Genomic DNA, 27746 nt, shown 5'->3' with positions numbered 1-27746 from the left:
CCGAGAAGCCAGCCTCCTGAAGGCAGAAGCCATAGAAGGCCAGGTTTGCACTGGAAAAGGGCATTGGGACTCATTTTAGAAAAATCATTTATTCTCATGACCTACTTTAGATTGTTTAAAAATTTATTTATTTATTTATTTGAGAAGGAAAGACAGTGACAGAGAGAGAGAGGGCGAGCCCATCTGCTGGGCCAGTCCCCACATGTTCCTTAATGGCTGGCCAGTGGTGGACAAAGCCAGCAGGCAGGCAGTCTTCAGCTCTTGCACGAGAGTGGAAGAGACCCAACTACTTGAGCCATCACAGTTGCCTCCCAGGGTCTGCAGTTAGTAGGAAGCTGGAATAAGAAGCCAGAGCCAGGAGCTGAGCAAATGCACTTCAATGTGGAACACAGGCTTCTTCATTTCTAGGCCAAAGACTCACACCAATCTTTTTTTTTTTTTAAACTGGAAGTCTATAGTAAGCAAAACATGGTGCATTATTACCCAATATCTATATACACAGAGCACATATTCTATAGAACGGCCCTTACTACACACAATCCCCACTGATATGTTCTACGATTGTTTTCCTCCTTGGAAAATCACTTCTAGCAGTCTGTTCCAATAGTCTACGCAAGCAAAGATGGGGACTTGAACTCTAAATAGCAACATGTGGAAGCTCCATCTTCTCCCTGATGTGCTGGAGGCATAACGAGAGGGATCCACTCTAAGACAGGATGAAGAAGCTGTTCGTGTGTGTGCTCAGGAGCAGGTAACTTATCTAACTTCCATGCATGCATTCCCTTATCTCTTGTCACAGTGGGAGGCTGTGATGCCACTGCGGGCAGACAGAAAGTCTTGGGTTTATCTGGTTCCCTGGGACTGCACTTGGCACACTGGCGGACACATCGTGGGTGCATCCACCACCCTCACTGACTGCACGGCATGTGTGCTGAAGTAAGAAGTCCTCACCCACCGCAGGGAAGGAAGCTTAGAAATGGCAGCAAGCTTCACCCAGGTACTGAGCAGGTGTCCAGCAGGTAACCGGAGTCACAGGGAAACCATCTCCGACTCCTGCGTGTGTTAGCTCAGGAATCGAGTGCCTGTGTCCGCAGAAGGAACCCCTGGACTTCAGGCTGCACAGCCCCCTCCAGACAGACCTTCCAGGAGGTGAGGTCTGTGCGCACAGCAGCCACGTCCATTCTTCTCCCTTCTTCCGGGATCCCTGCTGTCTCACTACGCTTCCAGAGCCATCATCCGGTCTCCCTTCTGAGGTCTTCCTCCTACAAGACTGGCTACAGAGTGGGGCTCAATCTCCCCAGACACCTCCTTACTGCACCTAGCCTTTTTGGGTTAGGGGCTTCTTTGCCAAACACACACAGGAACAGAGGGTAAGCACAACCCATCCAGCGGGAGTACGCCGAGGAGGATTCTCAGAATCTCACACAATTTTCCCCAACGTCTTTGGTAATATGTTAGTGACCCCTACTTCCTGAGGGTGAATTTTACCAATGCCCCCCTCTCGTCATGCCCCCTTTACTGATTAGGTGTTTCACTTCCTGCTAAAGGCACAATTCATAGTTGAACAATTACTGAGTTAGTCACCGTCCAAGTGGTCAGGGCGTTGCAGAAGGGTGAAAGTCTCTCAGGGTCTCCCCTTCTCCACACAGGAAATACGTTATCTCGGGCTCTCCTTCGAAGTTACTCACGTACCACACCTTAAAATCCAGGAGGAAGTCTGAAGCAGGGCCCCCTGTATCTCTTATTTCTTTCATCTGTTCACTCACTGTAGATCAACAACTCCAGTCGCTAGTCTGAAAAGTCTAGGGCTTCCTGGCTGTGTTGACCAGTGCTGATCCAATGCCACACTTCTAGAAGCACAAGACACAGTCCATGGAGAAAGAAAAAAAAACCCAGACCCTGAAGGGGAGCAGACTTGCTCCAAGGTGGCACCAGCATTTGACTAATGCAACTTTTGGAAGCCTGGAACATTTTTCTTCTTTGCTGTTATTACTCCCAAAGCTCTTTGTCAAAAGCTGATGGGTTATAAATAAAGGCTACTGCCCACCTGTCTGGGTGTTGGGAAATAACCTGCTGCAGAGGGTCTCCTGGTGATCATGATGCACCTTGCTTTTTGTTCAGCTAAAACTGGGCTCCCTAAGCAGTTTTACCTGTTGCTCTCAGTTCCGACCTCCAAGCTCTCAAGGAAAAGCTGGCAAGGCTTCTTGCTCCACCCCTGATCCTTCTACTGTTACGTAAGCCCAGTACCAGGCAGGGTCATCGCGCACTGTGGATCTTAGTCTAGGCGTGGCACAGACTTTCTCTGATGACACAAAGCAACTGTATCGCACCCCTGGCAGTTGACAGAATTCCCAACAGGGGTGCGTTGCACCGCCTCCCACGCTTTGTCCTCTCTGCTTCCAGTTGAAACACAGATAATTCTCTCCGTCTCCTCTGCCCTGTGGAACTTCCTTTCCCCTTAGCCTTTGTGAACCCAGTGGTTTCCATTCCTCCATGCAAGATGTAGCTACGCGAGCTGAGTAGGAAAACCGCTTTAGCTAATTCCATCTCACCTGGTGGGAGACATCGTACACACTTGAGTAACCAGTAGAGAAACACAATGAAATAAAATAATTTCCATAGGCAATTAGACCATCAAATTATTTTCATGTTGAAGAAAACAGACCGCTCTTTGGCTTAACCTCACATCCCAGGTTCTCCGCGGAAAAGACCAAGCACACGCACTACAGACCATTAAGTTCTTGGGAGACAGAATCTTAACCAGGATGTAACTCAGTTATGAGGGTCATTTGTGAAGACCCCGGGGGGAAATATTTCTTTAACTGGGCAGGGGCATTGTCAGATTAGAGGGGCAGGGCTTTTAAGCGCTGTCCGTGCCAGCCCCGTCTTCGATCGCAGCAATGTGAGTGTCTTGTCGGTGCTGGTAGATTATTAACAGAGGTTATTGGTCTCCATGGCAAAACGATTGACTGATTGCACTGAGCATAATCTCATTTATGGGGGTGCAGGGAAAAAAGGGACGTCAAGCTGCGGAGAATTATAAATGTCCATCACCACTGAGGTTCTGCCATACTTGAGCGGCTGAAGTGACTCCAAGGACACAGCTCACAGGGATTTGGTTCTCGGTCCCAAAATACTGAGTGCACCGGGGACAATTACTGGGGCACTCCAGCCAAAACCCTTGAAGAGGCCCCGGGCAGGAGGCAGCCAGGAGTCCGTTGCTGCTGAGCAGTGCTGGGCCTCTCAGCATGTGCACAGGGAGCTGTGCCAAGTGCCTGGGGGGCACCCTCATCCCCCTGGCCGTGCTTGGCTTGCTGGCTAACATCCTGCTGTTTTTCCCGGGAGGGAGAGTGGCGGACAACAACGACCACATTACCACAGAGGTCTGGTATTTCGGAGGAATATGTGGAAACGGGATCTTGGTGAGTAGGGAAAAGCCTTACAGTCTGCCTACCTGGGCTCCCCCTCCGTTCTATCCTAAGTGCAGTCCTTACCGAACAGAGACGCAGTTCTGGGTTAACGAAAGCCCGAGCAATGCGTGCTGAGCAGGCAGTGCATAGTTGATGTCCTCGCTCTGTTAGACTGACAAGGACAGTCCACTGGGTCTACTGACTAATCCCCTGGCTTGGGCTGGCGGTCCTCATGGGACATTCAAGTCCTGTGAACCAAATCGATGGCTGCAAAAAAAAAAAAAAAAAAGAATGCTTTCTAGAGACTTGATTGGCATAAACTACCAAGAGATGCAGGCGTCAATGGAGTCTTCCTCCATTGGTGAAAGATTTCTTTATCCCTGGTTTCCAGCAGAATTGGGAAGCTCTGGTGGGGCGGGAGCTTTTCCTGTCCATTGAGGAACAGCTCCTCGGTCGTGTGCTAACCCACCACCTAAATAAAAACTCGGGGTGCCAGACCTGAAAGCTTGCCGTGTTGAAGCTGAAGGCAGTCGGGTCGAATGGAACCTTAGCTTCCATTAACGCTCCTTCTGCCCAGCCAGCCATGCCTGGCTGGCGTTTGCCGCCCGGCCCCTGGGAGCCTGCAAGCCCCCCTGACCAGGGACGGGGCTCCTGACGCAGCCAGACCTCCCTCTGAGACTTTTCTCTTGCTGGCAGATGATCTTCCCTGCGCTGGTGTTCTTGGGCTTGAAGAACAATGACTGCTGTGGGTGCTGCGGCAACCAGAGCTGTGGGAAGCGGTTCGCGGTGAGTTCCTGCGGCAGCCACGAGGGTGCGCTGTGTCTCCCGGGATGGGCAGCCTGGGGCAGGGGCAAGTGAGCCCACCCCCGCCAGGACTCTGGGGGCCAGCTGGGGCGGGGAGAAACCTGGGAGTCTTGCTGTTGGTACAAAATAACAACAATGATACATCTGTATAGGCGGCAACCTTCAAACTGGTAGGGGATGACACACACCTCTGTTACCAGGAGGCAGGGTAGTCGGAGCTGGGGAACCAGAGTGGTGCCATTTAAAGGAAGTAGGCTTGGAAGGTGCGGGTGGGGGATGTAGCTCTCCCCCTGCCACGGACAGGCCACGGAGTCTTGGACAAGGCATTGCCTTTCTCTGGCCCTGCCTTGTTTCAACTGTAAAGAGAATTTGAGACAGGGTAAAAGATGGCACATTCCCCCTCCCCCAACAGCTCCCCAGTCCCCCACCTAAGCCACTGCCGGGTCCACTATCTCTGTGCCCAGCAGTTCCCGGCTCCACCCAGGTTCTGCCTCGGGACCTCGGTTTCCTCTCTTGCTTTGTGTGGCCCTCCATCTGTTAGCTGGAGAGCTGGAGAGATCAGGCAGGTATCGGCCTCTGGGAAGCGGAGACGATGCTGGGACCCGGGGTTGGGTCCCCTTCTTGCAGCTGGGCAAGTCCCTGCGCTGTTCTGCCTCCCTTCACTCCTCTGAAAACGAAGGAAGTGGAACTAGATCAGAATTTCCCACATTTGGGGCCAGTCCCGGTGGTAGGTATCCGGATGCGCTTTATCTTTGAACAGCAAAGAATGTTTTCCATTCTTTTTCAATCCATGTAGTTCTAGTAAGGAAAAAAAAAAAAAAAACATTTTGATGGCGCTCAGTCTTTATTATTTCAGACCCTTTCTAATCGCCCTGTAGAACAAAGGAAGTACAAGTCTCAGGCTCCAGGAACACAAGCAACATTAACTAAAATTCAATAATGTGTGCTTGTGTCCGCTAATGAGGCTAGTTCTCATTTATAATAGTGATATAAATGAATAAGATACAGAGTTACTTGCAGAAAAAAGCACTGAGTTTAGGTATATCGATGTGGGGGAAATGAAGAAGGAAAAACTAGAATTACAGGCTGGATGATGAGTAAGGCCAGGTTTTCCTCTAATCTCCACGGTTCAATTCCATCTAAGAGACTTGTGAACCCCAGCAGGAAACTGTACACACTCACTTCAACTTCTTAAAGGGAAAGATGTTTCAATCCTTCTGAAACAGAATCGTCCGAACATTTCTTTCTCATCATTATCTGCTCATTTATTCAATTAAATATTTATTGGAGGGCTAAGACTGGTGCATTGTGCATAAATGAGGGTACTTCCAAAAGTTCATGAAAAATCAGATTAAAAGGTAAGTTTGTTTTGGTGTAAAAATGTTTTAATTCGTGTACAGTTTTTTTATAGTACTTATTTTCCATGAACTTTTAAAAGACCCTTTGTACTAGTTTTCCATTTGAGATCGAAGATCATTCAGACAATGTATTCAACCTTCTAACCACCGTCATGGGTCTCAAAAAAGTATTGATAATTATTCCTTTAACATCTAAAATAATTATTTTAAAAAGATATAAAGCAACCATAATCTAAGATAATTATGAAATATATGGGTCTATAAAAAGATAATATTTTCATATGATGAATTATAAAAAAGGGTAAATATATGACTCATTTTCCCCTTGAAATATAATCCTACTATACCTTGTCAACTTTGGAGGATACATTGGAAATCAGTTTGAAAACCAATTAGCAATGAAGAAAATCAAGTGAAGAGAAAGAATCATGACTTGAAAATCTAACATTTCATTCATAGTGCTGAAGACTGGCGAGTATAAAACAAGAGGGCTTTTTGATTTTGGTTTCTTGATAACCACAGTAAGAAGTGAAATATTATTCAGAGTATTATTTTCATTAGACTTAAACTAAGTCTAAGAAGGCAGAAGAAACCTGTGTTTGCAGGAACAATTGAGAGAACACACCTGAAACACTGGGTCTGTCCAGGGCACTTGTCTAAGAGCTCCCTGCCTCCAGGTGGGGTTTGCCCTTGGTGTGAGTTCAGAACAACACCTGCAAGCGACTGACGGTCCAGAGAGATGGGCAGTGTCCGTCAAAGAGCCAGCTGTGGCAGACTGCAAATCAAGGCACCCAGCCTTGGCCACCCTGGCCCAGGGCCCACCACATGCTAGGGAGCTGTCACAAGGATTTCTTGATTTTTACTAGTGTGTTCATCAACTGTTAAATTTCAAAAATGAGAGATGACACCAAAAAAAATCTAGATATCTTACTTTCTTTGAAAAATAAAAACAAACAAACAAAACCACAAAGAATTGGGAGCAGGCATTGTGGCACAGCAGGTGAAGCCCCAGCTGGGACACCACATCCGTCACTGGAGTACCTAGTTTGAGTCCCAGGGCTTCTGATCCAGCTTCCTGCTAGTGTGGCCAGGAGGCCGTGGATGACGGCTTGGGTACTTGAGTCTCTTCCACCCACATGGAGACCCGGATGGAGTTCCTGGCTCCTGGCTTCAGCCTGGCTCAGTCTTGTCTGTTACACTCTGCCTTTCCAACAAAGTAATTAATTAAAAATCAGCCCGACACTCCACGTTTTGGTCCACACTTTGGCATAGCAGTGGCCTGCCCCAGGCGTGGCCGAGCCACCCTGACCACTCCACTCCATTCTGACCCCTGCCCCACCCCTGAGGCCTGCTTTAACAGCTGTGTTTCCTCAGTGTTCAGGGGCTCCAGAGCACTAAGCAATAATCATTTATTTTCTTAATTTGAGAGACAGAGAGATAGAGAAATAGAGCCAGAACTTGTATCCACTGGTTCGCTTCCCTGCAACAACAAGAGTTTGGCGAAGGCTGAAGCCAGGAGCTAGGAACTCGGTTCAGGTCTTCCATGTGAGGGCAGGGACCCAACTACTTGAGCCAACACCTGCTGCCTCCCTGGGTCTGTATGTGCAGGAAGCTGGAGCCAGGAGCAGAACTGGGACTCGAACCCACGTACCCTGGTGTGGAACACAGACATCTTAACCCCGACCAAATGCAACAAAAAGGAAACAGCTGCAGCGTAATTATGGTGGAATTATAATGCTGAAAGTGTGAATTATTTCCCAACATGCTCCAGGCATGCTTAGGGAGCCCTGTGCCTCTGCAGGACAGTGTTGCAGAAGCTGGGCTGAGCAGAAAGGCCTGTAAGGCAGACCAAGATCAGACAGCCCTGCACCTGCCACCCTCTCTATCTGCCATCCTCACTGTGTCAGCTGCTTGATGGCCCCTCAGCTGGCTCCCTCCTTTCTTGTCTTCCTGGAACAGCCCTGGACGTCGGCTGCACCCTTCTCTTCCCCTTCCTTGGGCAGTAAAATCAGGCTGTGGGAGGCAGGAGAAGCAGGGTGTGCAGGCTTGGGGAGTAAAGCAGGAGCTGAAGGGGTCCAGATGGCCTCGGCAAGTTCCAAGACAAGACTGAGAAAACGGAGACGGGCTCTTCTTTGAGGCCAAGCAAAAAGGAAGCTCAGCCCCAGGTGTCTGTTCACCTTCAAATAAATTAGGCTCCATACAAGCTGGGAAAAGTGAGTCCTGGAGCAAAAACAGTGACTTCCGGGGTGAGCGCTGACCTGGGTTTGTTTTCAGGATTCCACAGCCACCTCGCCTCCTGGCAGCCTGTGTGTGGCTGGAGAGCATCTCCTGCCCCTAATCCTCTAAGAATTTCTCTCTCGGGGGCCATTGGGGCAGATCATTAATTTTATCAACTCATTCATGTGAAGGATGTGCTTTAATAAGTCTTTTGGAGACCTTGGACTTGACTCGTTATCTTTAATAATGGGATGGGCGGTAGATTGATAAATTAGATAGTTGGGGCAGGCAGGCGTTTCAGCATCAGGGAGATAAAGCACTGGCTCCCCACTCACCATGGTCAGGGTCAGGTGAAGGGTGTGTTTGTCCTGAAAGGACAGCGATCCCATCCTAAGCAGTCTGGGTGCTGTAGACTGCATGTCTCCCTGTGCCTGGCTCACCTGCGCCCCCTAGGGACGTCTCCTGAGTGAGCACTTCAGGGAACTCCCTCCTTTTTTTTTTTTTTTTTTTTTTTATCTTTTATTTAATGAATATAAATTTCCAAAGTACGACTTATGGATTACAATGGCTTCCCCCTCATACCGTCCCTCCCACTCACAACCCTCCTCTTTCTTGGAATAGTAGCCAATGTAAGGAAGGGATTTAGCAAAGACAAGTCTTTGAAATAATGGATTCTCTTGAAAGGAGAGATTAAAGTACGGAGCAGTATTTCTTCACTAAACATTTTCTCCTGCTGAAAGGTCAGAGCAGTAGCTCCGTGTCACTAGACTGTTGCAGTAACTGAGGGGGGAGGTTGCATCAGTGAGACGTCTCGCTAAGTGCAGAGGGTGTTAAGAACACATGAATCCTCTGTAAATGCTCGTTGGTTGTTGGGGAATGAAATACATGAACACCCCGAAGGCATTCCGGGGGATTTCCATATTTTAGCAGACCTGATTGTCAGGATAATCCATGTGTAAACTGTTGAGTTCTTTGGGAGCACAGAACTTCTCAAGAAGCATCATCAGTGATTTCACCATTCTTCAGCCCAAGCGGCACACCCAATTTGCTGTTAGTTCTTCTTGCTTCAATTTTGTTAGAATCCTCTGAAAGGGGATCTTTTCTCATGGCTGTCTTACCCTTCTCAGTGCCCCAACTAGATCCTGTTCAGACAGGTCCCAACAGGCCAGTGTGAGTTGATTGTGATACAGAAATTATCTGAAACCCAGTAGTTTTTTTCATAATGCACATTTTCCACGAGCTTTTTAAAAAGACCCCTGGTGAATGAGGAAACAGAAACTCACGCCTGTTCACTCCGACTGCCACCCCTTGTCCAAGTCTTGCTGAAGCCGAAAGTGAGGGACATAGTGTTGTGGGAAAACGTGTACCATCTGCACAGATCTGTTTAGACCGCTTGGATGCCATCTGCATAGATCTGTATAGACCGCTTGGATGCAATCTATATAGACCCGTATAGACCTCTCGGAGTGTTTGCTAGGAAGGAAGGAAATGCCTACCAGAGATATTCCCCAACATGTCTGCATACCATGTCCTCAGAACACCCATTCTCCCTCCCTTCCCAACCCTGCCTCCTCCCTTTCCTTTGGCCAACATAAGCACATATGTGACCAAGGGCAGGTGGTGCACAGCTGGGATCGGAGCCCCACAGAGAGGGAAGGAGATGGCAGCGTCTCTCTGTCATCCATTTCAGGACACTTCAACAGTGTGGACAGAAGGCAGTGCTGGGCAACCTCATGAGAATTAGCACATTTACTTCAGTTTTTCTCCCCAGTTATGTGCTCTGTATTTGGGGAAAGCAAGAGTGTGAAAGAATATGATTTTAGAAAAGAAGTATTGTAAAATATAACGACATTCACCAAGTGTGTGTGATCATTGTGGCAAGTCTTCCACACCTGGGGAATTGGCAACAAAGATTCTGGGTGACTGATCAGCGACATGCTGGAGGCTACCTCCACCTGCGGGGGAGTCTGGTTTTCTGGAGCTGGCTACCTTCACTTCCCTGTTTACCTCTTATGAGCTCTATGTGACAGGTACTTAATGAGCATTGTATACAGAAGGTGAAATGGAGACAAAAAGACTCAGTTCCGGAGGAAGTTGAGTTAAAACCAACTATATTATTAAAATTAACCTCTTCTGGTTCTATTAATTATATAATAGGTTATATAAATTATAAATATATTACAGTCTATTAAATTAATCTCTTATGTTTGTTTTAATGGTGGTTACTAGGAAATTTTAGATTACATACGTGTTTCACGTTGGAGTTCCATTGGCTGGTGCTGGTGTCAGGGTAACTCTTTACTTAAGGAAAAAAATCATCTCCTCACTGGTATTTTACCCTAACCTGAATTTTCATGGCCTCACACTTGCCAGAAATGAGGAAAGTTTGCATTTGTATCCACTTTCTGTATTTCTAAACAGGTGTCTGCTAAAATGTCGTGGAAGTGTTGTCTAAAATCCATCAGTCAGCTCACATAGCAGGAATAACCACAAGTCAGATTTCTCCTCTTGCTGCCAGCCAGCAGGTGTGGAAATCCTGGGCACTTTTGGCTAGAAGACCTACATCCACCTACCCCTCTCCACTGCTTACCATGGTGACGCTGAGAGGGCTGGGACCCGGCTCTCCCAGAGACCAAACTGCCCCTGGGAATGCAATGCTGCTTTTTCATTGCAGCAATTTAGATTCTTATAGATTCATAACTATCAACACCTTCATGACTGCTGACTAAAAACCAGAACTCAAGATAAGCAATTCAAGTAGTCAAAAAGACATTTCTTTCCCTATCTGTTATTTCTTACTTTTTTTCAAAGATTGATTTTATTTATTTGAAAGGCAGAGAGAGATGCAGAGAGAGATATTGTCCACCTTCTGGTTCACTCCCCAAATGGTCAAGAGGATCAGGGCCAAGGTCAGGAGCCAGAAACTCCATCCAGGTCTCCCACATTGGGGACAGGTGTCCAAAGATTTGAGCCATCCCTCACTGCTTTCCCAGAAGCATTAGTGGGGAGCTGGATCAGAAGCAGAGCAGCTGAGACTCGAACCGGTGCCTGATATGATTTGTTGGTGTGGCAGGCAGTGGCTTAACCCATTGCACCACAATGCCAGACCCTATGTGTTATTTTATTTCTATAAGAGAACCAATGTCAATCACAAGCAATACAAATAACAATGTCTGGTGTTGGTGGCAGTGGTGAGGGGGTGGGGAGCAGGGTACTGGAAGTGGTGGAAGGTATAGGATGCCAGGCTGGGGAGGAAGAGACCTGGGTTCTGAACCTAGCTCAGCACCTTCTAGGCCTGTGACTTGAGAGAGCCGCAACTAAGAGCAAGGGCTTTGGAAGCAAGTAGCCGTGGATGGAGCCCAGTTCTACCACCTCACTGCTGTTTAACTTATAGCAATTGCCTTAATTTCTAGTAGTCTCGGTTTTTCTGTCTGGGGAACAAAAAGATAATAATACCCATTTCACAGGTCTGTTTGGAAGATTAAATGATATAATGTGCATAGGATTATCATCAAATGGAGCTATTTTTATTAGCCAGCAAGTGAAATGATTGGGGTTACTCTATGGCACAGTGGGTAAAACCGCTATCTGCAATGCCAGTATCCCATGTGGGCACCAGTTCGAGTCTCAGCTGCTCCACTTTCAGCTCAGCTCCCTGCTAATGCACCTGGGAAAGCAGCAGGGGATGGGCCAAGGTGCTTGGGCCCCTGCATCCACGTGGGAGACCTGGAAGAAGCTCCTGCCTTCAGCCTGGCCCAGCCCTGGCTGTTGTGGCCATTGAGGGAGTGAACCAGCACATGGAAGATCTCTCTGTCTCTGTCTCTCCCCTTCCCCCCATCTCTGTAACTCTGCTTTTCAAATAAATAAAATAAATGTTTTTTTAAAAGTGAAATTATTTCACTAGATGACTTTTGAGGTCTTCTCTATTATTAAAATATGATTTTAAGAATATTTAACTGGTTGCAGCCTGGCTCAGCCCTGGCTGTTGCAGCCATTTAGGAAGTGGACCAGCAGATGGAAGATCTCTCTCTCTCTCTCTGTCTCTCCCTCTCTCTCTCCCTCTGTAACTGTGCCTTTCAAATAAATAAAATAATTCTAGAAAAGAAAGTTTAACTATATATTTGATGGAAATTCTGGCTTTTGCAAATTTGGTTTGTTTCCCCAAAATTATTTAACTATACATCCTTCAGAAACGACATTGCCTGCTTTATCATGATAAATTGATGAAAATTTTTGTTTACTTCTGATATAAATTCTTGAATTCTTGAATTCTGATATAAATTCTTGAATAAATTTCTTTATGGTCACAGTGGATTTAAGATATACAAATCATAATAGTCAGGGGAAACATTCTAAGATATGAGTAATATGAAACTTTACTCATGGAAAAGATCCAACAAGTGGTCACCCAGTGCCTTAATAAGCTAAGAAGAAAAACCCTACAGAAGGTGGGAGGGGCAGAGCTCCCCAACTATCTCTAAATAACTCCTGTGCATGACTTCAAGGACCTTGTGCTGACTGGGGGAAGATGGCGAGAAAGAAAGGAAGGAAGGAAGGAAGGAAGGAAGGAAGGAAGGGAGGGAGGGAGGGAGGGAGGGAGGGAGGGAGGGAAATTATTCCTTAGTGTGTTGTAGGCATTGTGCTGTGACAGACCGCATGCAATCCTGAGTGGAAGGGAGAGAGACAGGAAGATGGAATGGTCAGATCTACAAGGAGAGTCACACAAGGCTTCCTAAGGCACGTGAGACTAGCGCTCAGCCTTGGAAAATCGCATGAAAAACACTTTTGTATACTATGATATAAAAACAAAGGCCAGCTAAAATAGAATTCCACTTTTTCATTGACTCCAATCATCCAGACCCAGTCAGGTCCTCTCCATACCAAGTCTCCCCTCCCCGCATTCCCTGTGGTGACATTATTACCGCTAAGACAGGAAGGGGAAAGAGAAAGCAGCTGGCATTGGACTTAAGCTACCGCAGCTAATTTTCACAGCAGACATTTAGGGTAGGCCCTGTTGTGCTCATTTTATAGGGGAGGAAACCGAGGCTCTGAACACACAGAGGAAATCAGCAAAGCTGAGATGTGAGCCCGGGTCTGCTGTTAGCCCCTTGAGTCCATCACCAAAGCAATATAGGTGATCACTGTCCACCTCCATCTCCAAAATGATGAATGTTTCCAGGCTACGCCCTCCTTCCTGTCTGGAGCAGACACTGCCAAGTTCTTAGCATCGCTGGGCCTAAGGTTTTGTCATCTGAAACGGAAGCGGGGCCTGCATGGGCTCCAGGCCTGGCTATGCCTCTCATTTTCTACCACTCTAATTTGACTTTGTGATCGAACAAGGAAAGATGCGAGTCTCCTCTGTTTTTCACTGACTACTCTGTGTTGTGTGAAAATATTCAGGACTAGGATCACTGGGATTGCTTAACCTAGAGAAAGCTCTCAGAAAGCGGAAGGGCGGGTGCGATGTCAGCGCCATCCTCAGATAGTCTCAAGGCTGCTGCCACATGGAAGACAGGGTGAAATTAATCTTTTTGGTCTCCAAGAATCTAACTGGGACCAGGGAAGAGACGTTCCAGATGTCTGTTCTTTCTGATCAATAGAACCCACCCACCCCTTGAGACTCCAGTAATGTGGCCTTAGCAGGACGACTGGGCCAGAACACACTGAGGATCACTGCCAGTCCTAACATCCTTGGTTTCTGTAAAGGATTGGCCTCATCTGTTGGTGCTCCAAGTGAGACTTTACCCGTTACAAAGTTAAAAATCCGTGGTTCAAATGCATCAGCCCAGAGGCAGCACCTCGGTCATCAAGGAATATGGGAAAAGACAGGGCTGAAAGGGGGACTGTAGGCAGTGTGGGCATTGGCTCAGCAGTTGCAATGCTGCTTAGTATGCCCACATGCCAGGGCGTCTGGGCTCAGTCCAGCTCCACTTCCCATTCCAGCACCCTCCTAAGGTGCATGCTGGGACACAGCCAGTGATGGTGCCACTGTTTGGGTCCTTGCCACCCACATGGGAGGCCTGTGGTTACTCTCTGATTGCTGGCTTCAACCAGGTCCAGTGCAGGAGTGAACCAGCATATGAAAGACCTCTCTCTCTCTCTCTCTCTCTCTCTCTCTCTCTGTCTCTCGGCCTTTCAAATAAAATGAAAATATATAAATGAAATGTTTCTTAGAAGATTGGAACATGAAAAAAAAAATTTAGGGCCGGCACCGTGGCTCACTAGGCTAATCCTCTGCCTTGCGGTGTCAGCACACCGGGTTCTAGTCCCGGTCAGAGCGCCGGATTCTGTCCCAGTTGCCCCTCTTCCAGGCCAGCTCTCTGCTGTGGCCAGGGAGTGAAGTGGAGGATGGCCCAAGTGCTTGGGCCCTGCACCCCATGGGAGACCAGGAGAAGCACCTGGCTCTTGGCTTCGGATCAGCGCGGTGCACCAGCTGCAGCCGGCCATTGGAAGGTGAACCAACGGCAAAGGAAGACCTTTCTGTCTCTCTCTCTCACTATCCACTCTGCCTGTCAAAAAAAAAAATTTAAAAAAGAAGGGAACATAAGACAACAAAATTCATTCCAGGAGACCCCTTGGGCCCCATCCACTTCAAAGACTGGCTCCTATCCCACTACCTCCCTGTGGTCTCCAGGTTCAACCACCCGGCTGCTTAGGTTTGCTGTGTAATCTCTGGACCACCTCAAAAAACAATGCTGTCTTTCTCTTCCAGATGTTCACCTCTACAATTTTTGCTGCGATTGGATTCGTGGGTGCCGGCTACTCGTTTGTCATTTCTGCCGTCGCAATCAACAAGGGCCCTAAGTGCCAAGTGTCGAATGGCACCTGGGGCTACCCCTTCCACGAAGGGTAAGGCTGCACCCTGCAGTGCCCAGACATCGCCACAAGGGGCAGTGCAGGCAACGCACGGGCAGGAGACCCCACAGGGAAGGTCTTCATGCTCTGGCCTGAGCCATGGTGCTCTATTGTCGCAGAGTTGGGGCTGTGGAGAGGGGAGACGTTGCACAGGCTTCACCTCCAACGGCTCTTTTGAGACAGTGGAAATCACTGGCGGAGGATGCTCATTTGGTCCGAGCGGAGGGAAGGATCTGTGGTGTCATGACTCACATCCAAATATTTATTAGTATCTACAATTTGAGGCAACCAATAACAACAGAATACTGGCTTCCATTATAAGTCTTACAGTAGAAAACAAGGATGATTACTCGGTTAGTATGTGATTATTATTATTCACTAATAACCCAAATTGCCTGTAATTAATCTTTCAAGGTGCAAAATTATAGAGAATGACATTGAAAATATTCTTCCTGACAGTTAATGTTAGTAGAATCTGTTAAATAACATTTCATATTCGCGTGGTACTTTGCAGGTTGTAAATTTATAATTTAATCTCCATAGGACCCCAGCAGGTAGTTGCTATCTGCAAGACAAGCTTGATAAATTCATTTGTCCTTTCACACATCCTTCTGCCCCAAGACTGCACTACAGTCCAGTCCAGTAACCAGCAGTCACAGTGGTCATTTAAAATGAAATTCATGGGGTGATTGCTTGGTGTCACAGTTACGATGCTTCTTGGGATGCCTGTGTCCCTAACCCAAAGTTCCTGGGTTCAAGTCTTGGCTCTGCTTCCAATTCCATCTTCCTGCTGATGCAGACCCTGGAAGGCAACAGGTGATGGCTCAAGAAATTGAGTCCCTGCCATCCACATACGAGAGACCTGGGCTGGACTCCCAACCCTAGCATCAGTCTGGCCCAGTCTTGGCTGTTGCAGGTATTTGGAGAGTGAACCAGCAGATGAGAGCGTCTCTCTTTCGCTCTCGCTCTCTCTCTTTCCCTCTCCCTCTCTCTCCTTTTCAAAAAAATAAAAATACTTTTTACACTAAGTTAAATTGAAGTTAAGAGCTCGAGTCCTCAGCGGCAGTTGCCACAGTGCCAGGCTCAGTAGCCACGCCTGCCTCACCGCTGCTGGACCCAGCGGCTCGGAGACAGGACAGGACAGGACAGTTCGGTCATCACAGAGGCCCCGAGAGATGCTGTGGCATGCATTCCAGCCTGCAGGAAGCATGCGCCGTTCTCTTTTTGTCGACTCTCTCGGCCTCTCTGCCCTATGCAGAGGCCGGCACATCACAGGGAGTCAGGACATATGATTGTTGGGTCTTCCTGAGCATGGAGGACGGGGCCAGGCTAAAAACAACAGCCGTTGTCCCTTGCTATGGCTTCCAGGATCCCCCAGCACTGGATATGAGGATCTGCAGATGCTCCGGTCCCTTCTCTACAACGCTGCATGCGGTCTTTGCATATAACCTGCACACTTGCTCCCGCATACTTTAAATCCCCTCTAGACTACTTACAATGCCAAATCCAATGCAAATACTATGGAAACAGCTGTTATGCCGTACTGTGCAGGGAATCTTGACAAGAACAAAGTCTGTCCATGTTCAGTGCAGATGCAATTTTTTTACAAATACTTTTTGGCCCACGGTTGGGTGAATTTGCAGATGCAGAGCCCGAGAGCACGGTGATCTCACTGTGCCTTTGTTTACAGTGAGGTGATAGAGACCCTCAAGGATAGACTGCAGCGCAGGGCATGGAAAATGCTAATTCTGCTGTGATGCAAGGTCTTGGTTTTTCCCAGGTGTCCCAGCTGAGACTTCCCTACCCCATTCCCACAGCTCAACATGCAAGGCCTCTGACGCCCTGCCAGCACCCGCAGTGACTCCCGATGCACTGAGCTAACTATGCAAAGTCCGTTTCTCCTGCAAAAGATGGCAGAGGCTCCACCACGGTGCAGCTGGCTTCCATGGGCATAGAAGTCAGGCAGCAGAGGGCCACACATCTACTGAGGTCTCCCTCCTGGGGCTCCCTCTCCCACCCCAGGGTGTCAGTGGAGCTACCGACTGTGTCTCCCTTCCAGGGCCCCTTTCCTTGCACTTCCAACACCAGCCTGCCACCAGCGCAGCGTGGGACCTCTTTCTCTTTATTCTGTTCTGTACGTGATGCTGTGCTTGATGAAACGCCTATCAACTAGAACAAAATCCATCCCCCAAACCAAGAAAGGACCAATAACAGATGCCAAGGAGCACTCCGAAGTGGGTTGAGGGTCACCTGCGTTGTGGCTTTAGGACCTGACAGCCTGCTCCCACACTCACGCCCTGCTTGGGCGGGGCCAAGGTCAGGAGAGTGACAGCTGGCCTGTGGGCCACCCCAGGAAATGCCCATTTGCAACAAGGACAGGAAGCCACTTTTCAAAGCGCTCTGCATTTGACCTTCTATCTGAGAGCGGTTTCAACTATTCAGGCCCTGACTGTAGAAGTTAACCCCACTCTCTGCACAAGGAGCGAAATGTACCCCAAGCAGGCACTCAGGGGGAATGGGTGCAGGCGAATGTCCCCTTTGCCTCCTGGCACCCTTTTAGTAATATTCCATTGTTTCCTGCTATCTTTGAAGACAAGAACTCACATTCCTTTTTTTTTTTTTTTTTTTTATAAAAGAGAGTGAGACAGAAAGGGATGGTGGAGAGGGCACACAAGAACAAGCAATCCCAACTGTTGGTTCACTCACCAGATGCTGGCAGTGTTTTTGGACAGGGCTGGGGGGGGTCAGAGCCCAGAGCCAGGAACTCAGCCTGCCTCCCACACAGGTGACAGGTGACAGGTGACAGGGGGGATGGGTGGGGACTAGGGGTGGGAGTGGCGCAGGGCACAGCTGACTTGGGAAGATGAGCCACAGCCTGCCTGGCAGGGAGAGAGAGGCGGGAGAAGGCCTGATGAGCTCAGGGTGGCCTGGAAGACAGGAGCACACTGGGCACCACACGACAGGCATGTGACAGAGAGGCAGGCCAGTGGACAGACAGCACTGCCAGTAGGGACATGGCGTGGCCACTGTGGGTTTACAGGACCGTGCCGATCCCAGCAGGGACAGGCTCAGTGCCTTAGAGAGAGAGAGAGAGAGAGAGACAGAGACAGAGACAGAGACGCAGGGGTGGGAGGAGAACCACAAGGTAAGATCTGGAGCAAAGAGAAAGAGCCCCCTTGTTCCTGTGCGTGTCTGGAAGGGATCACCAGGACATGGTGGACAGGGCGCAGGGATGTCCGGCTAGGGGCACAGTCCAGGGCTTTCCATGGCCCTAGAATGCAGCACTGTTTTTCTCAGAAGTGTGGATAACAATGTCAAAAAAGAAAACAGGGTTCAATTTCCTTTCCTTTCCTTTCTTTTTTAAAGATTTTAAAATTTATTGGAAAGGATGGAATAGAGGTCTTCCATCCACTGGTTCACTCCCCAGATGGCTACAATGACCAGAGTGGGGCCAATACAAAGCCAGGCACCAAGAGCTTTTTTCCATGTGGGTGCAGGGATCCAAGGACTTGGGCCATCTTCCATTGCTTTCCCAGGTTCATTAGCAGGGAGCAGGATCAGAAGCGGAGCAGCCAGGTCTTGAACCGGCGCTCATATGGGATGCCAGCACTGCAGATGGCGGCTTAACCTGCTGCACCACAGCACCAGCCCCCAATTTTCTTCCTAAGAAGCATCCCGGGGCAGGTGTGTGGTGCAGCAGGTAAGCTGCCTGAGACACCTGCACCCCAAATCAGAGTTCCTGGATTCAGTTCCCGGCTCTGCTCCTGATTCCAGTTTCCAGCTACTGCACACCCAGGGAGGCACAGGCGATAGCTGAAGAAGTTAGGTTCCTGCCATCCACATGGGAGACCCAGATTGAGTTTCGGGTTCGTGGCTTTGGCCTGGCCCCGTCCTGGCCATTGCAGACAGTTAGGGAGTGAACCAGCAGGTGAGAGATCTCTGTTGGTCTCTCTGTCTCTGTCTCTCGGCCTTTCAAATAAATTTTTAAGAAGTATCCCAGAAGGAAAAAAGAAAGCAGGCCCATTTTGAGACACACCCTCTTGGCTTCCTGCAGAGGGGAAGGTCTTCCTCTCTGAGACAATCGGCCACCCCGCCCTTGACCCTGAGCTGCTGAAAGGGAAGCAGCTTGCGCAGGGCCTTCGTGACAGCTGTGGGAGGGGACGACTGAGGAGGGGCCAAGCACATTCTGAGCCAAGCATGGCCCTCCCAGGCCAGCTGGGCTGCTCCCCGCCCACCCTCTGGGGACCCTAAGAGCCACACCGGATATGAGGACATGTTCTGCCTGGGCTTGCAGGACAAACCATGCTTCCTAGCAAGGGGCCCATGGGCTGCTGTGACCGCACTCTGGACAGCTGGGCGCCACAGCGACGGGGATAGAGCCGACAGCCCTCACAAGGCACAGAACTTCTCCCAAGCATTAGGGCTAGGTTTTGCCCGTGGACAACTCGGGGTCCACTCACAGGCTCTGTGCAGAATGAAAGGAACAGGTGCAGGTGAGCATAAAATAGCGTGATGTACATAAAGCCCCAGACTGCTTGGTAAACACTGCCTAAGGGTACACTTTTAGGAAATCAGCTATTATTGTGAATAAATTCTTCATTATGCACCAGAACTTTCCAAAATGTATTTTTGTTATGATTTTTGTGACTTTTATTTCAATCCTTTCCATGAGAGACAAGAAGGCTCAAAGAGAATCATCTCTTTTATAGATAAGCGTTGATTGATGTGGTCATAGACAGATTGTGTAGATTAAGTGTCATAAATAAATCATAGTTCTCATATCCTAAGAGGTTGTGACTACTCAGAGTATCTGCACTGGCTAAGAGCCCTGGCTTTGGAGTCAGACCTAAAATCCAAAGCAGGACCTTCCATTTACTAAGCCTCAACTTCATCTGTAAAATGGGTGCTCATTCACTCAAGGAGCATTTGCAAGGAGCACAGCTTGAGTGCAGTAGCACCTCCTGGTAGGTACGAGGGAGCCGTAAGCTGAGGTTCTGGAAAGAGCTGTGAATCCTCAAGGTTCTGAGGTGGCTCTCGGCCCATTTCATAGATGGAGACACTGACGCTGAAAGGCGGCAGGTGACTGTGTGAGGAATGCGCAGCTAGTAAGAGAGACGTTTGAGTTCAACACCAGACTTGTCTGAATCCAAAGCGCTCGGCTGTCTCCGTGAGACCAGGCTGCTTGGATGCAGCGAAATCGCGATGCTGGGCGTGTCTGCCGAGCAGGCACCGTGAGCAGGCACCATTCTAAGCACGGTGCTTAGAACTCATGCAGTCCCCGCAGTAACACCGTGATGGACAGATGATGCTATTCCCGCGTTTCAGGGACGTTCACAAGTCGCCCAGCTAGCAAGCCGCCAGAACTGTTGTTCTCACAGAAAAGCGACTCAGGGACATAAACACGGCTTGGTTTCTAAGTCAAGGGCCACACGCTCGTCCCTTCCTTCATCTCGATGCCAGGGCACCCTCCGCCGTCTTGAAAAAGTGTTCGAATATTAATAGCGAGTGTGGTTAAGTCAGTGTGTGGAGATCCGTGAGAAGTCAGCGGAAGCAGGTGTCATCACCAAGAGCCAACGGTGATAAGGTGGACACTACTATGAGGAGTGAACAGGGAGTCCCCTCCCGGGCCCCGGGGGCAGAGGAAGTGGCCGGGGGTCAGCTCCAGGACTGTGAGAAGGAGGCCGGGGAATGCACAAGCCCCTGCCCACTGTGCTGCAACTTGGTCTCCAGGAGAGCCTGCTTCCCATTTTTCCTTCAGGCCAGGAACTCCCTCCCTTGATGTCATAAAATACAAACAGATGGCGATTTCTACTTGTTCTGTTTTTGTAAAATATCATTGAGGTAGCCAATTATTTCTTCCTTTTAGAGAAGATGAATTACTTGTCTTTTCATGTGGAATTCCTGTATGTTAACAAAAAACATAATTGGCTTGGCTTCGGGTGGACAATTTGGTTAAAATGAGGCCTTAAAAAGTATCCCGCTATTCCCTTTACCTATATGACACCATTGTGTTTGGCGTGGCTTCCAATGACCACTGGACTCGGCAGGCGATCTGGTCTCTGATAATGACAGCGTGGCTAAAGGCCCTGGGATGTCTTTATTTGGCTCTCTCGGAGAGGGGTTTTAGCCTTCCCCCTTGCCAGCTCATTAAAATGGCTCTGCCACTCCATAGCTGTATTCCTGGGGGATGTCACTTCACCTCCCTGTGCCTCGCTGTCAGTGAGAGGAAAGAGCCACAGGATCTAAGCAAATATGTATGATATGTGGGGGCTGGGCCGTCACATGGATGCACTCACGGAGCATGGCAGGGTTTGCTCTCTGTCCCGTGGTGCTTGTTTGGAATGGGAAGTGTTGCACACATGCAACCTCTAAGGGTCACGGTGGACTCCATTCTAGAGACTTGTATTCCTTTGACAAAGGTCTCCCTTCTTTCCCCCGGGTCCCCAACAGGGACTACCTCGGTGACCACTCCCTGTGGAGCAAGTGCCTGAAGCCGACCGACGTGGTCCCCTGGAACCTGACCCTCTTCTCCATCCTGCTCATCATCGGGGGGGTCCAGATGTGTCTCTGTGCCATCCAGGCCATCAATGGCCTCCTGGGGACCCTGTGTGGCGACTGCCAGTGTTGTGGCTGCTGTGGGGTAAGTGAAGGGCCAATCAGATCACAGGGCTAGCGGGGGAGGGCGGGGAGTGTGGCAGGTGCGCAGCGGCAGGGCTGGCAGCGGGGAAGTTGGTCATCCCAGCCAGTCACCCATGGGGATGTGACACTGTGTCTCCGGCCCCAGCAGTCCTGCTCCCCATGCATGTTAACACACGGGTGGCAGTTGAACCTATTTGGTGCTGCAGCTGGCTGTAGTGCCACTGACAGTGGCTCTGGCTACACTTGGAAGCGTATAAGGATGTTCATTAAAGAGCCACAGCGCTCGTCCTGGAGGCCTGTGGTCACAAGCACACATCAGAGTCTAGCCCTGAAGGCTCTCACTCCCAACGGTGAACACAGCATCTTAAAAAAATTATTTATTTTATTTGAAAACCAGAGTTGTGGAGGAGATAAAGAGGTCTTCCATCCTCTGGTTCACTCCCCAAATGGTCTCAACAGCCAGAGCTGGGCCAGGCCCAAGCCAGAGCCAGGAGCTTCCTCCGGGCCTCCCACATGGGTGCAGAGGCCCAAGCACTTAGGCCATCCTCAGCTGCTTTTCCAGGAGCATTAGCAGGCAGCTGGATCAGAAGTGGAGCAGCTGGGACTTGAACTGGTGCTCATATGGGATGCTAACACCTGCTACACCATAGCTTCAGCCCCAAACACAGCATCTTTTGATGTGATTTCTGATCTAGGAAAGGAAAATAGTCCTTCTATGAGGGGAGAAGAAAGTAAACCACTCAAGATTTAGTCTCCAACCAGCATCTCATAAAATGGGGACGTTAACATATAAATATTTCAAATAGTCTTGTAAACAGTAAGACAATCTGATTATTTCAACTAATACCCAATTCAGATCAGGTGATAATTCTCACATACCCATAAGTGTCAAAAAGTACAGACTGATGTATGAGGGAGAAAATTAAATAAAACTCACAAATTCTCCAGCTGAGAAATTATGCAAATAAATCTAAATAAAGATCTGTCCACTTAATATAATAATGCCCAAATTTTAAGTGGTCCAAATCATTTAGTTTAATTTTTGATAACTATTATGTCTATGGCTCCAAAATTAAATCTATACCTGTGTGCACACACACACACATAACTATGTAAACTCCCATAGGGAAAGCCTCCTATCTCTGCTACATTTGCCTTCTTTTTTCTTTTTCTTTTTTTGATTTATTTATTTATTTGAAAGGCAGAGTTACAGAGAGACAGAGACAGAGAGAGAGAACGAGAGAGAGAGAGAGGTCTTCCATCCTCTGGTTTACTCCCCCAAGTGGCTGCAATGGCCAGGGCTGCACTGATCTGAAGCCAGAAGCCAGGAGCCAGGAGCTTCTTCCGGGTCTCCCACGTGGGTGCAGGGGCCTAAGCACTTGGGCCATCTTCTACTGCTTTCCCAGGCCATAGAAGAGAGCTGGATCAGAAGTGGAGCAGCTGGGACTCAAACCAGCCCCCATATGGCAGGCAGTGGTCTTATCCACTATGCCATAGCGCCGGCCCCTACGTCTGCCTTCTATGTACCCAAGTCATCCCACTGTCCTCGCTGCGTGCACTGACAAAATCCCTTCTGTATCCTCCCAAAGTTTCTTGTCTTTATTTTTACTCCTCAAGGCTACAATAATATTGAAAATGCCAATGAAATCCTGTTATTTGAAAAGAACAGGATGTCAAACAATGTACACAATATGCAATTATGTAAATAAGAAAGACCAAAACACAATGTAAAGAAAAGTCTAAAGGAATTCAGTCAAAATGGTAAATTACGCTTCTTTGTGGATAGGTGACTGGCTGTTCTCCTGCCTGTTAGCCTACAGTATTCAAAACAATCTTAATGATCATTCACTGCTTTTAAAATATAATTTTTTAAAATCCAAAAACGTCATCAGTATAATGCATGGATTACAGATGTATTTCACTGCCTATTGAATTTTGTCTATACATTTTCAATTCTATTGTATTGTATTTAAATGTTTGAGTCTTCAAATGAAATTGAGAGAAAAGAAAACCACCAGTTACTATCCACAGCATTATTTTTGAGGTATCAGTTAGGAATTGAGTATTTAAATCATGCAACTCATCCAACACGGATGAATATTTGCTAAATCAGTTTCAGAGGGAGTCATACATTTTAGCTGAGTGGTACATTTTCTTTGCAAGACCTACGGAAAATGATTTTTGAACAGATGAGTTTGCGAAATCTACAGATTACCTGTTGAAAGCCCATAAGTGCTGGTGGATTGGCTCTTTTCCATGAGTTTCATTTATTCAGACACTGCATGTTGGTGATCTTAATGGCCAGTTTACCTGCTAATTGAAAGACAGTAGATGGACCCCTTGGCTGTCAGCGCCCAGGGCCACGGGGAACCCCAGAGGTTTTTTCTTCCCTTCCTTCTTTCTTCTGCCCTCTCCTTCTCTCTCTCTCTCTCTCTCCCCCCCTTCCCTCCTTCCTCTCCCTCCCCTCCAACTTTTTTTTTTGAAAACTTCAAATCCCCTTAAACATTGAAGGAATGGCACAATGATCACCTGTATACTCTCACCTCGATCCAGAAATTAAAATCTGCTCTTTCTCTCCCTTGCTCGCTCTCTGAGCTTTCGGCAAGAAATTTGCAGACATCATGAATGGTCACTGCTATTTCGATGCATGAGAGCTGCAGTTTTCGTAATCGGCCTGCTTCCTGTTGGCACCTGCGTTCTCACCTTGGTAGCACGTTGTGTGAAGATGTGAGCCCTCAGCCTGGTTCCTGCCCCCACTAAGCTGAGTGCAACGGAACCTCTCAGTCACCCACCCCACCTGTCTCCTGGCCCACATATTCCAGAAGGCAGAAAGTACTCACTGAGAGTTTCCTGAGCCTCACACAGTCCTTAGAAGAGGCGATCACTGGGATCATGCTTTACAGTGCAAGCCCCAAGACCTGGTTTAAATGCCAGCTCTGCGATCTTGGCTAAGTCTGTTGCCTTCGACTGTTCCTTGTCTCCCAAACCTGGTTATGAATACCAGCCTCGCCAGCACCGCGGCTCACTAGGCTAATCCTCCGCCTTGCTGCACCGGCACACTGAGTTCTAGTCCCGGTCGGGGCACCAGATTCTGTCCCGGTTGCCCCTCTTCCAGGCCAGCTCTCTGCTGTGGCCCGGGAAGGCAGTGGAGGATGGCCCAAGTGCTTGGGCCCTGCACCCCATGGGAGACCAGGAGAAGTACCTGGCTCCTGCCATTGGATCAGCGCGATGAGCCGGCCGCAGCGCGCCGGCTGTGGCAGCCACTGGAGAGTGAACCAACGGCAAAGGAAGACCTTTCTCTCTGTCTCTCTCTCTCACTGTCCACTCTGCCTGTCAAAAAAAAAAAAAAAATAATTAAATTAAATTTAAAAATACCAGCCTCTTCAGGTTGCTGAGTGCCTAGCACAGGTGATAGATCTGCATCCATCCTGACAATTACAAGCCTTAGGAATACACTGACATTATCTGTGTGAACCAGCAAAGCTTCCAGGAAAGGAGTCAGCCTGAGGGTTCAGCCTCCTGGGTCCAAACCCCTAATCCACTATGTAATTAGTTCTGGCATCTGACAACAGCGCACATACCTCTCTGTGCCTCCGACCAAACTATTTTTAAAGATAAATGATGTGGGGATGGCCCTGTGACATAACGAGTAAAGCCACCACCTGCAGTGCCGGCATCCCATATGGGCACTGGTTTGAGTCCCGGCTGCTCCACTTCTGACCCAGCTCTCTGCTACGGCTGGGGAAAGCAGTGGAAGATGGCTCAAGTGCTTGGGCCCCTGCACCTATGTGGGAGACCCAGAAGAAGCTTCTGGCTCCTGGCTTCAGATCAGCTCAGCTCTGGCCTTTGCAGCCATTTGGGGAGTGAACCAGCAGATGGAAGACCTCTCTCTTTCTGTCTACCTTTGCCGCTCTGTAACTCCACCTTTCAAATAAATAAATAAATCTTCTAAAAAAAATAAATGATGCAAAAGAAAATGAAGCTTCAACTCCTATGACCTCCATACGGGTCAGACACAGATTAGAGCTCTGAAATCAGTCAGAAGAGCGTGGAAAGTAGCCAGCTGGTGACCAGTCAGGAGCAGGAGTCATCGGGACAAAGAGGGGTGATGGACAGCGAGGAGGGAGGGCAGAAGAGAGGCTTCTTGTCCAGGAGAGACATCCTGATTGATTCACTTTTTCTGTCCTCCAGGGAGACGGACCAGTCTAGAGCTTGCTGGAGAGCTGTCCTACCTCCACGTGGGAAGACGCGTTCAACCCACGCCCGTCTGCTTCCCTGCTCACACCGCTCGGGAGGGCGGAGGAACCCCTTCCCCTCCCTCTTCCCAAGCAGTTGGTTATTTTCCAATAGAAGAGGTTAGCCGCCTAACAAATTACACTGATCAGTCTCTCCACTTGGCTTCTTGCTAGACCTTGAGAACAGGTTCAAGGCAGATTTGTCATGACTTTTTTCCTGAAAAGTGTAAAATATATAAAGTCGGTGCCTTGTCATACTGCTGATTTGTATACAGAGATGTTTATATCTTTGAGGCTTGAGGTAAATCAAAGGAGGAAAACACAATAGAAATGAGAAACTGAGACCAATTCTTGCTTTTAAGATCTATGGGAAAAAAGAATGATTGATGTGTCGTAAGTAACCTCTAGCTGCTGTCATTGTTGCTGGTTTGCTTGAATTACTTATGACTGATCTCCTGAGCCTGTCTGTGTTTGCTAGGTTCCCTTATGTACAGTAAATTAAAACCCGAATTCAGAGGCAATACAGTGAAAATTGTGTGTGTGTTTCATTAGGGAAGGCAAAGGGTGAAATGGATAACACCTTCTTCTCATCTTTTCTACAAATGCTTCCTTTGCTCCAACATCCAAAATAAATCTTGATTTGGGTAGTAACTCATCAGACTGTTACTCAGGTAACGAATATCATTAGTTCTATGTGTTACATTAAGGTATTGGGTTTTTTTTATGAATGAGGCAGTAACGTGGAGTCAAACCCACTCTTTTGATTTGGGTTGCAATCCCAAGTCCACCACACACCGACGTAAGGGTCCTGAGAAAGTGATTTTCCAACTCTCAGTTCTCCCTTCTGTAAAAGGACTGTGGCAAGACAAACATCCGGGAGTTCTGAGGTCAGCAAGGTTGAGAGAAAGACCTGAGGGGTTTTCACCGTGACCGGTGTGCAGCAAGGAGGATCCCAGGCACTGCCAAGCCAACCAAAATCAAAAACTAATTCCTGGGATCCTCAGGGAAGGGGGTGGGGGAAGGGCAGAGCAGGTCCCTGAGCTCTCTGCCCTCCGTGGCAGGCCCACGCTGTCCCCTCTGCTCTGCTACACTCTGCTGAGAGCTGCCGCTGACAAGCCCCTCCCTGTAGGCACAGGTGTCCTGGGTTGAAACCGCCTAACTGTGACAGCCCTCGCGGGGGCGCCTGTGAGCAATAAAACCACCCTTATTTGAGAAGTGGGAAAACAGAGATGTGAAGACGTTGGACAGCTGGCCAAGGACACAGAGCTAGTCAGTGGCAGAGCTGGCATTAAAGCTAGGATGTAAACCTGGCCCTGGGTTCCGAGGTTTCCGCAGCCAGATTCTCCTGCTCGTCCTGCCACGTGTCCTCCCAGAGTCAGCTCGTGGCCAAACTGCAACTCTCCTGCTTTCTCCTGGGCAGGTAAAGGTTCAGGTCCTTCCTGGGACCAGTGCCGTGGCGCAGCAGGTTAACACCCTAGCCTGCAGTGCCAGCAGCCCTTTTGGGCACCGGTTCTAGTCCCGGATGCTCCACTTCCGATCCAGCTCTCTGCTAAGGCCTGGGAAAGCAGTAGAAGATGGCCCAAGTCCTTGGGCCCCTGCACCCATGTGGGAGACCTGGAGGAAGCTCCTAGCTCCTAGCTTCGGATCAGCACAGCTCTGGCCATTGCAGCCAACTGGGGAGTGAACCAGAGGATGGAAGACCTCTCTCTCTCTCTCTCTCTCTCTCTCTCTCTCTCTCTGCCTCTCCTCTCTCTGTGTAACTCTGACTTTCAAATAAATAAATCTTTTAAAGAAAAGAATCTCTCTAAGGATCAGCTCAGTGACACTTGCCTTACATCATGTTTGGGTTTCCATCGTTTTAAAGTTTCTATTTGTATAAGTGTTTTACAATGTACACATACATTAGGATAGTCATATATGTATACAACATAATTTTTAAAGATTTATTTTATTTATCTGAAAGAGGTTTACAGAGAGAAGGAGACAGAGAGAGAGATCTTCCATCCACTGGTTCACTCCCCAAGTGGCCACAATGGACGGAGCTGAGCTGATCCCAAGACAGGAGCCAGGAGCTTCTTCCAGGTCTCCCACATGGGTGCAGGTGTCCAAGGACTTGGGCCATCTTCTACTGCTTCCCCAGGTGCATTAGCAGGGAGCTGGATTGGAAGAGGAGCAGCCGGGACTCCGACTGGTACCCATATGTGGTGCTGGCACTGCAGGCCAGGGCT

The 27746-nt window shown here is 48.6% G+C and overlaps 1 protein-coding gene and 1 long non-coding RNA gene across 2 annotated transcripts; one reads left to right on the top strand and one right to left on the bottom strand.

The window, feature by feature from the left end:
• LOC149127119 (uncharacterized) lies at window positions 1-4098 on the bottom strand. Its single transcript, XR_016233257.1, has 3 exons — window positions 3909-4098; window positions 3495-3677; window positions 1-335 (listed from the first exon to the last, which is right to left on the bottom strand). It is a non-coding gene; the product is annotated as an uncharacterized LOC149127119 (long non-coding RNA).
• TM4SF4 (transmembrane 4 L six family member 4) lies at window positions 3070-26050 on the top strand. The gene is made up of 5 exons (XM_002716253.6): window positions 3070-3422; window positions 4107-4196; window positions 14502-14638; window positions 21095-21284; window positions 25475-26050. The coding sequence occupies exons 1-5, from the start codon at window positions 3249-3251 to the stop codon at window positions 25490-25492; spliced, it is 609 nt and encodes a 202-aa protein (XP_002716299.3). The 5' UTR covers window positions 3070-3248; the 3' UTR covers window positions 25493-26050.
• The last annotated feature ends 1696 nt before the right edge of the window (window positions 26051-27746 follow it).

This window comes from Oryctolagus cuniculus, chromosome 4 (assembly GCF_051225735.1).
Source record: "Oryctolagus cuniculus isolate XC-2025 breed Fujian yellow rabbit chromosome 4, ASM5122573v1, whole genome shotgun sequence".
NCBI lineage: Eukaryota > Metazoa > Chordata > Mammalia > Lagomorpha > Leporidae > Oryctolagus > Oryctolagus cuniculus.
This window is presented reverse-complemented; position numbering and strand designations above follow the sequence as displayed.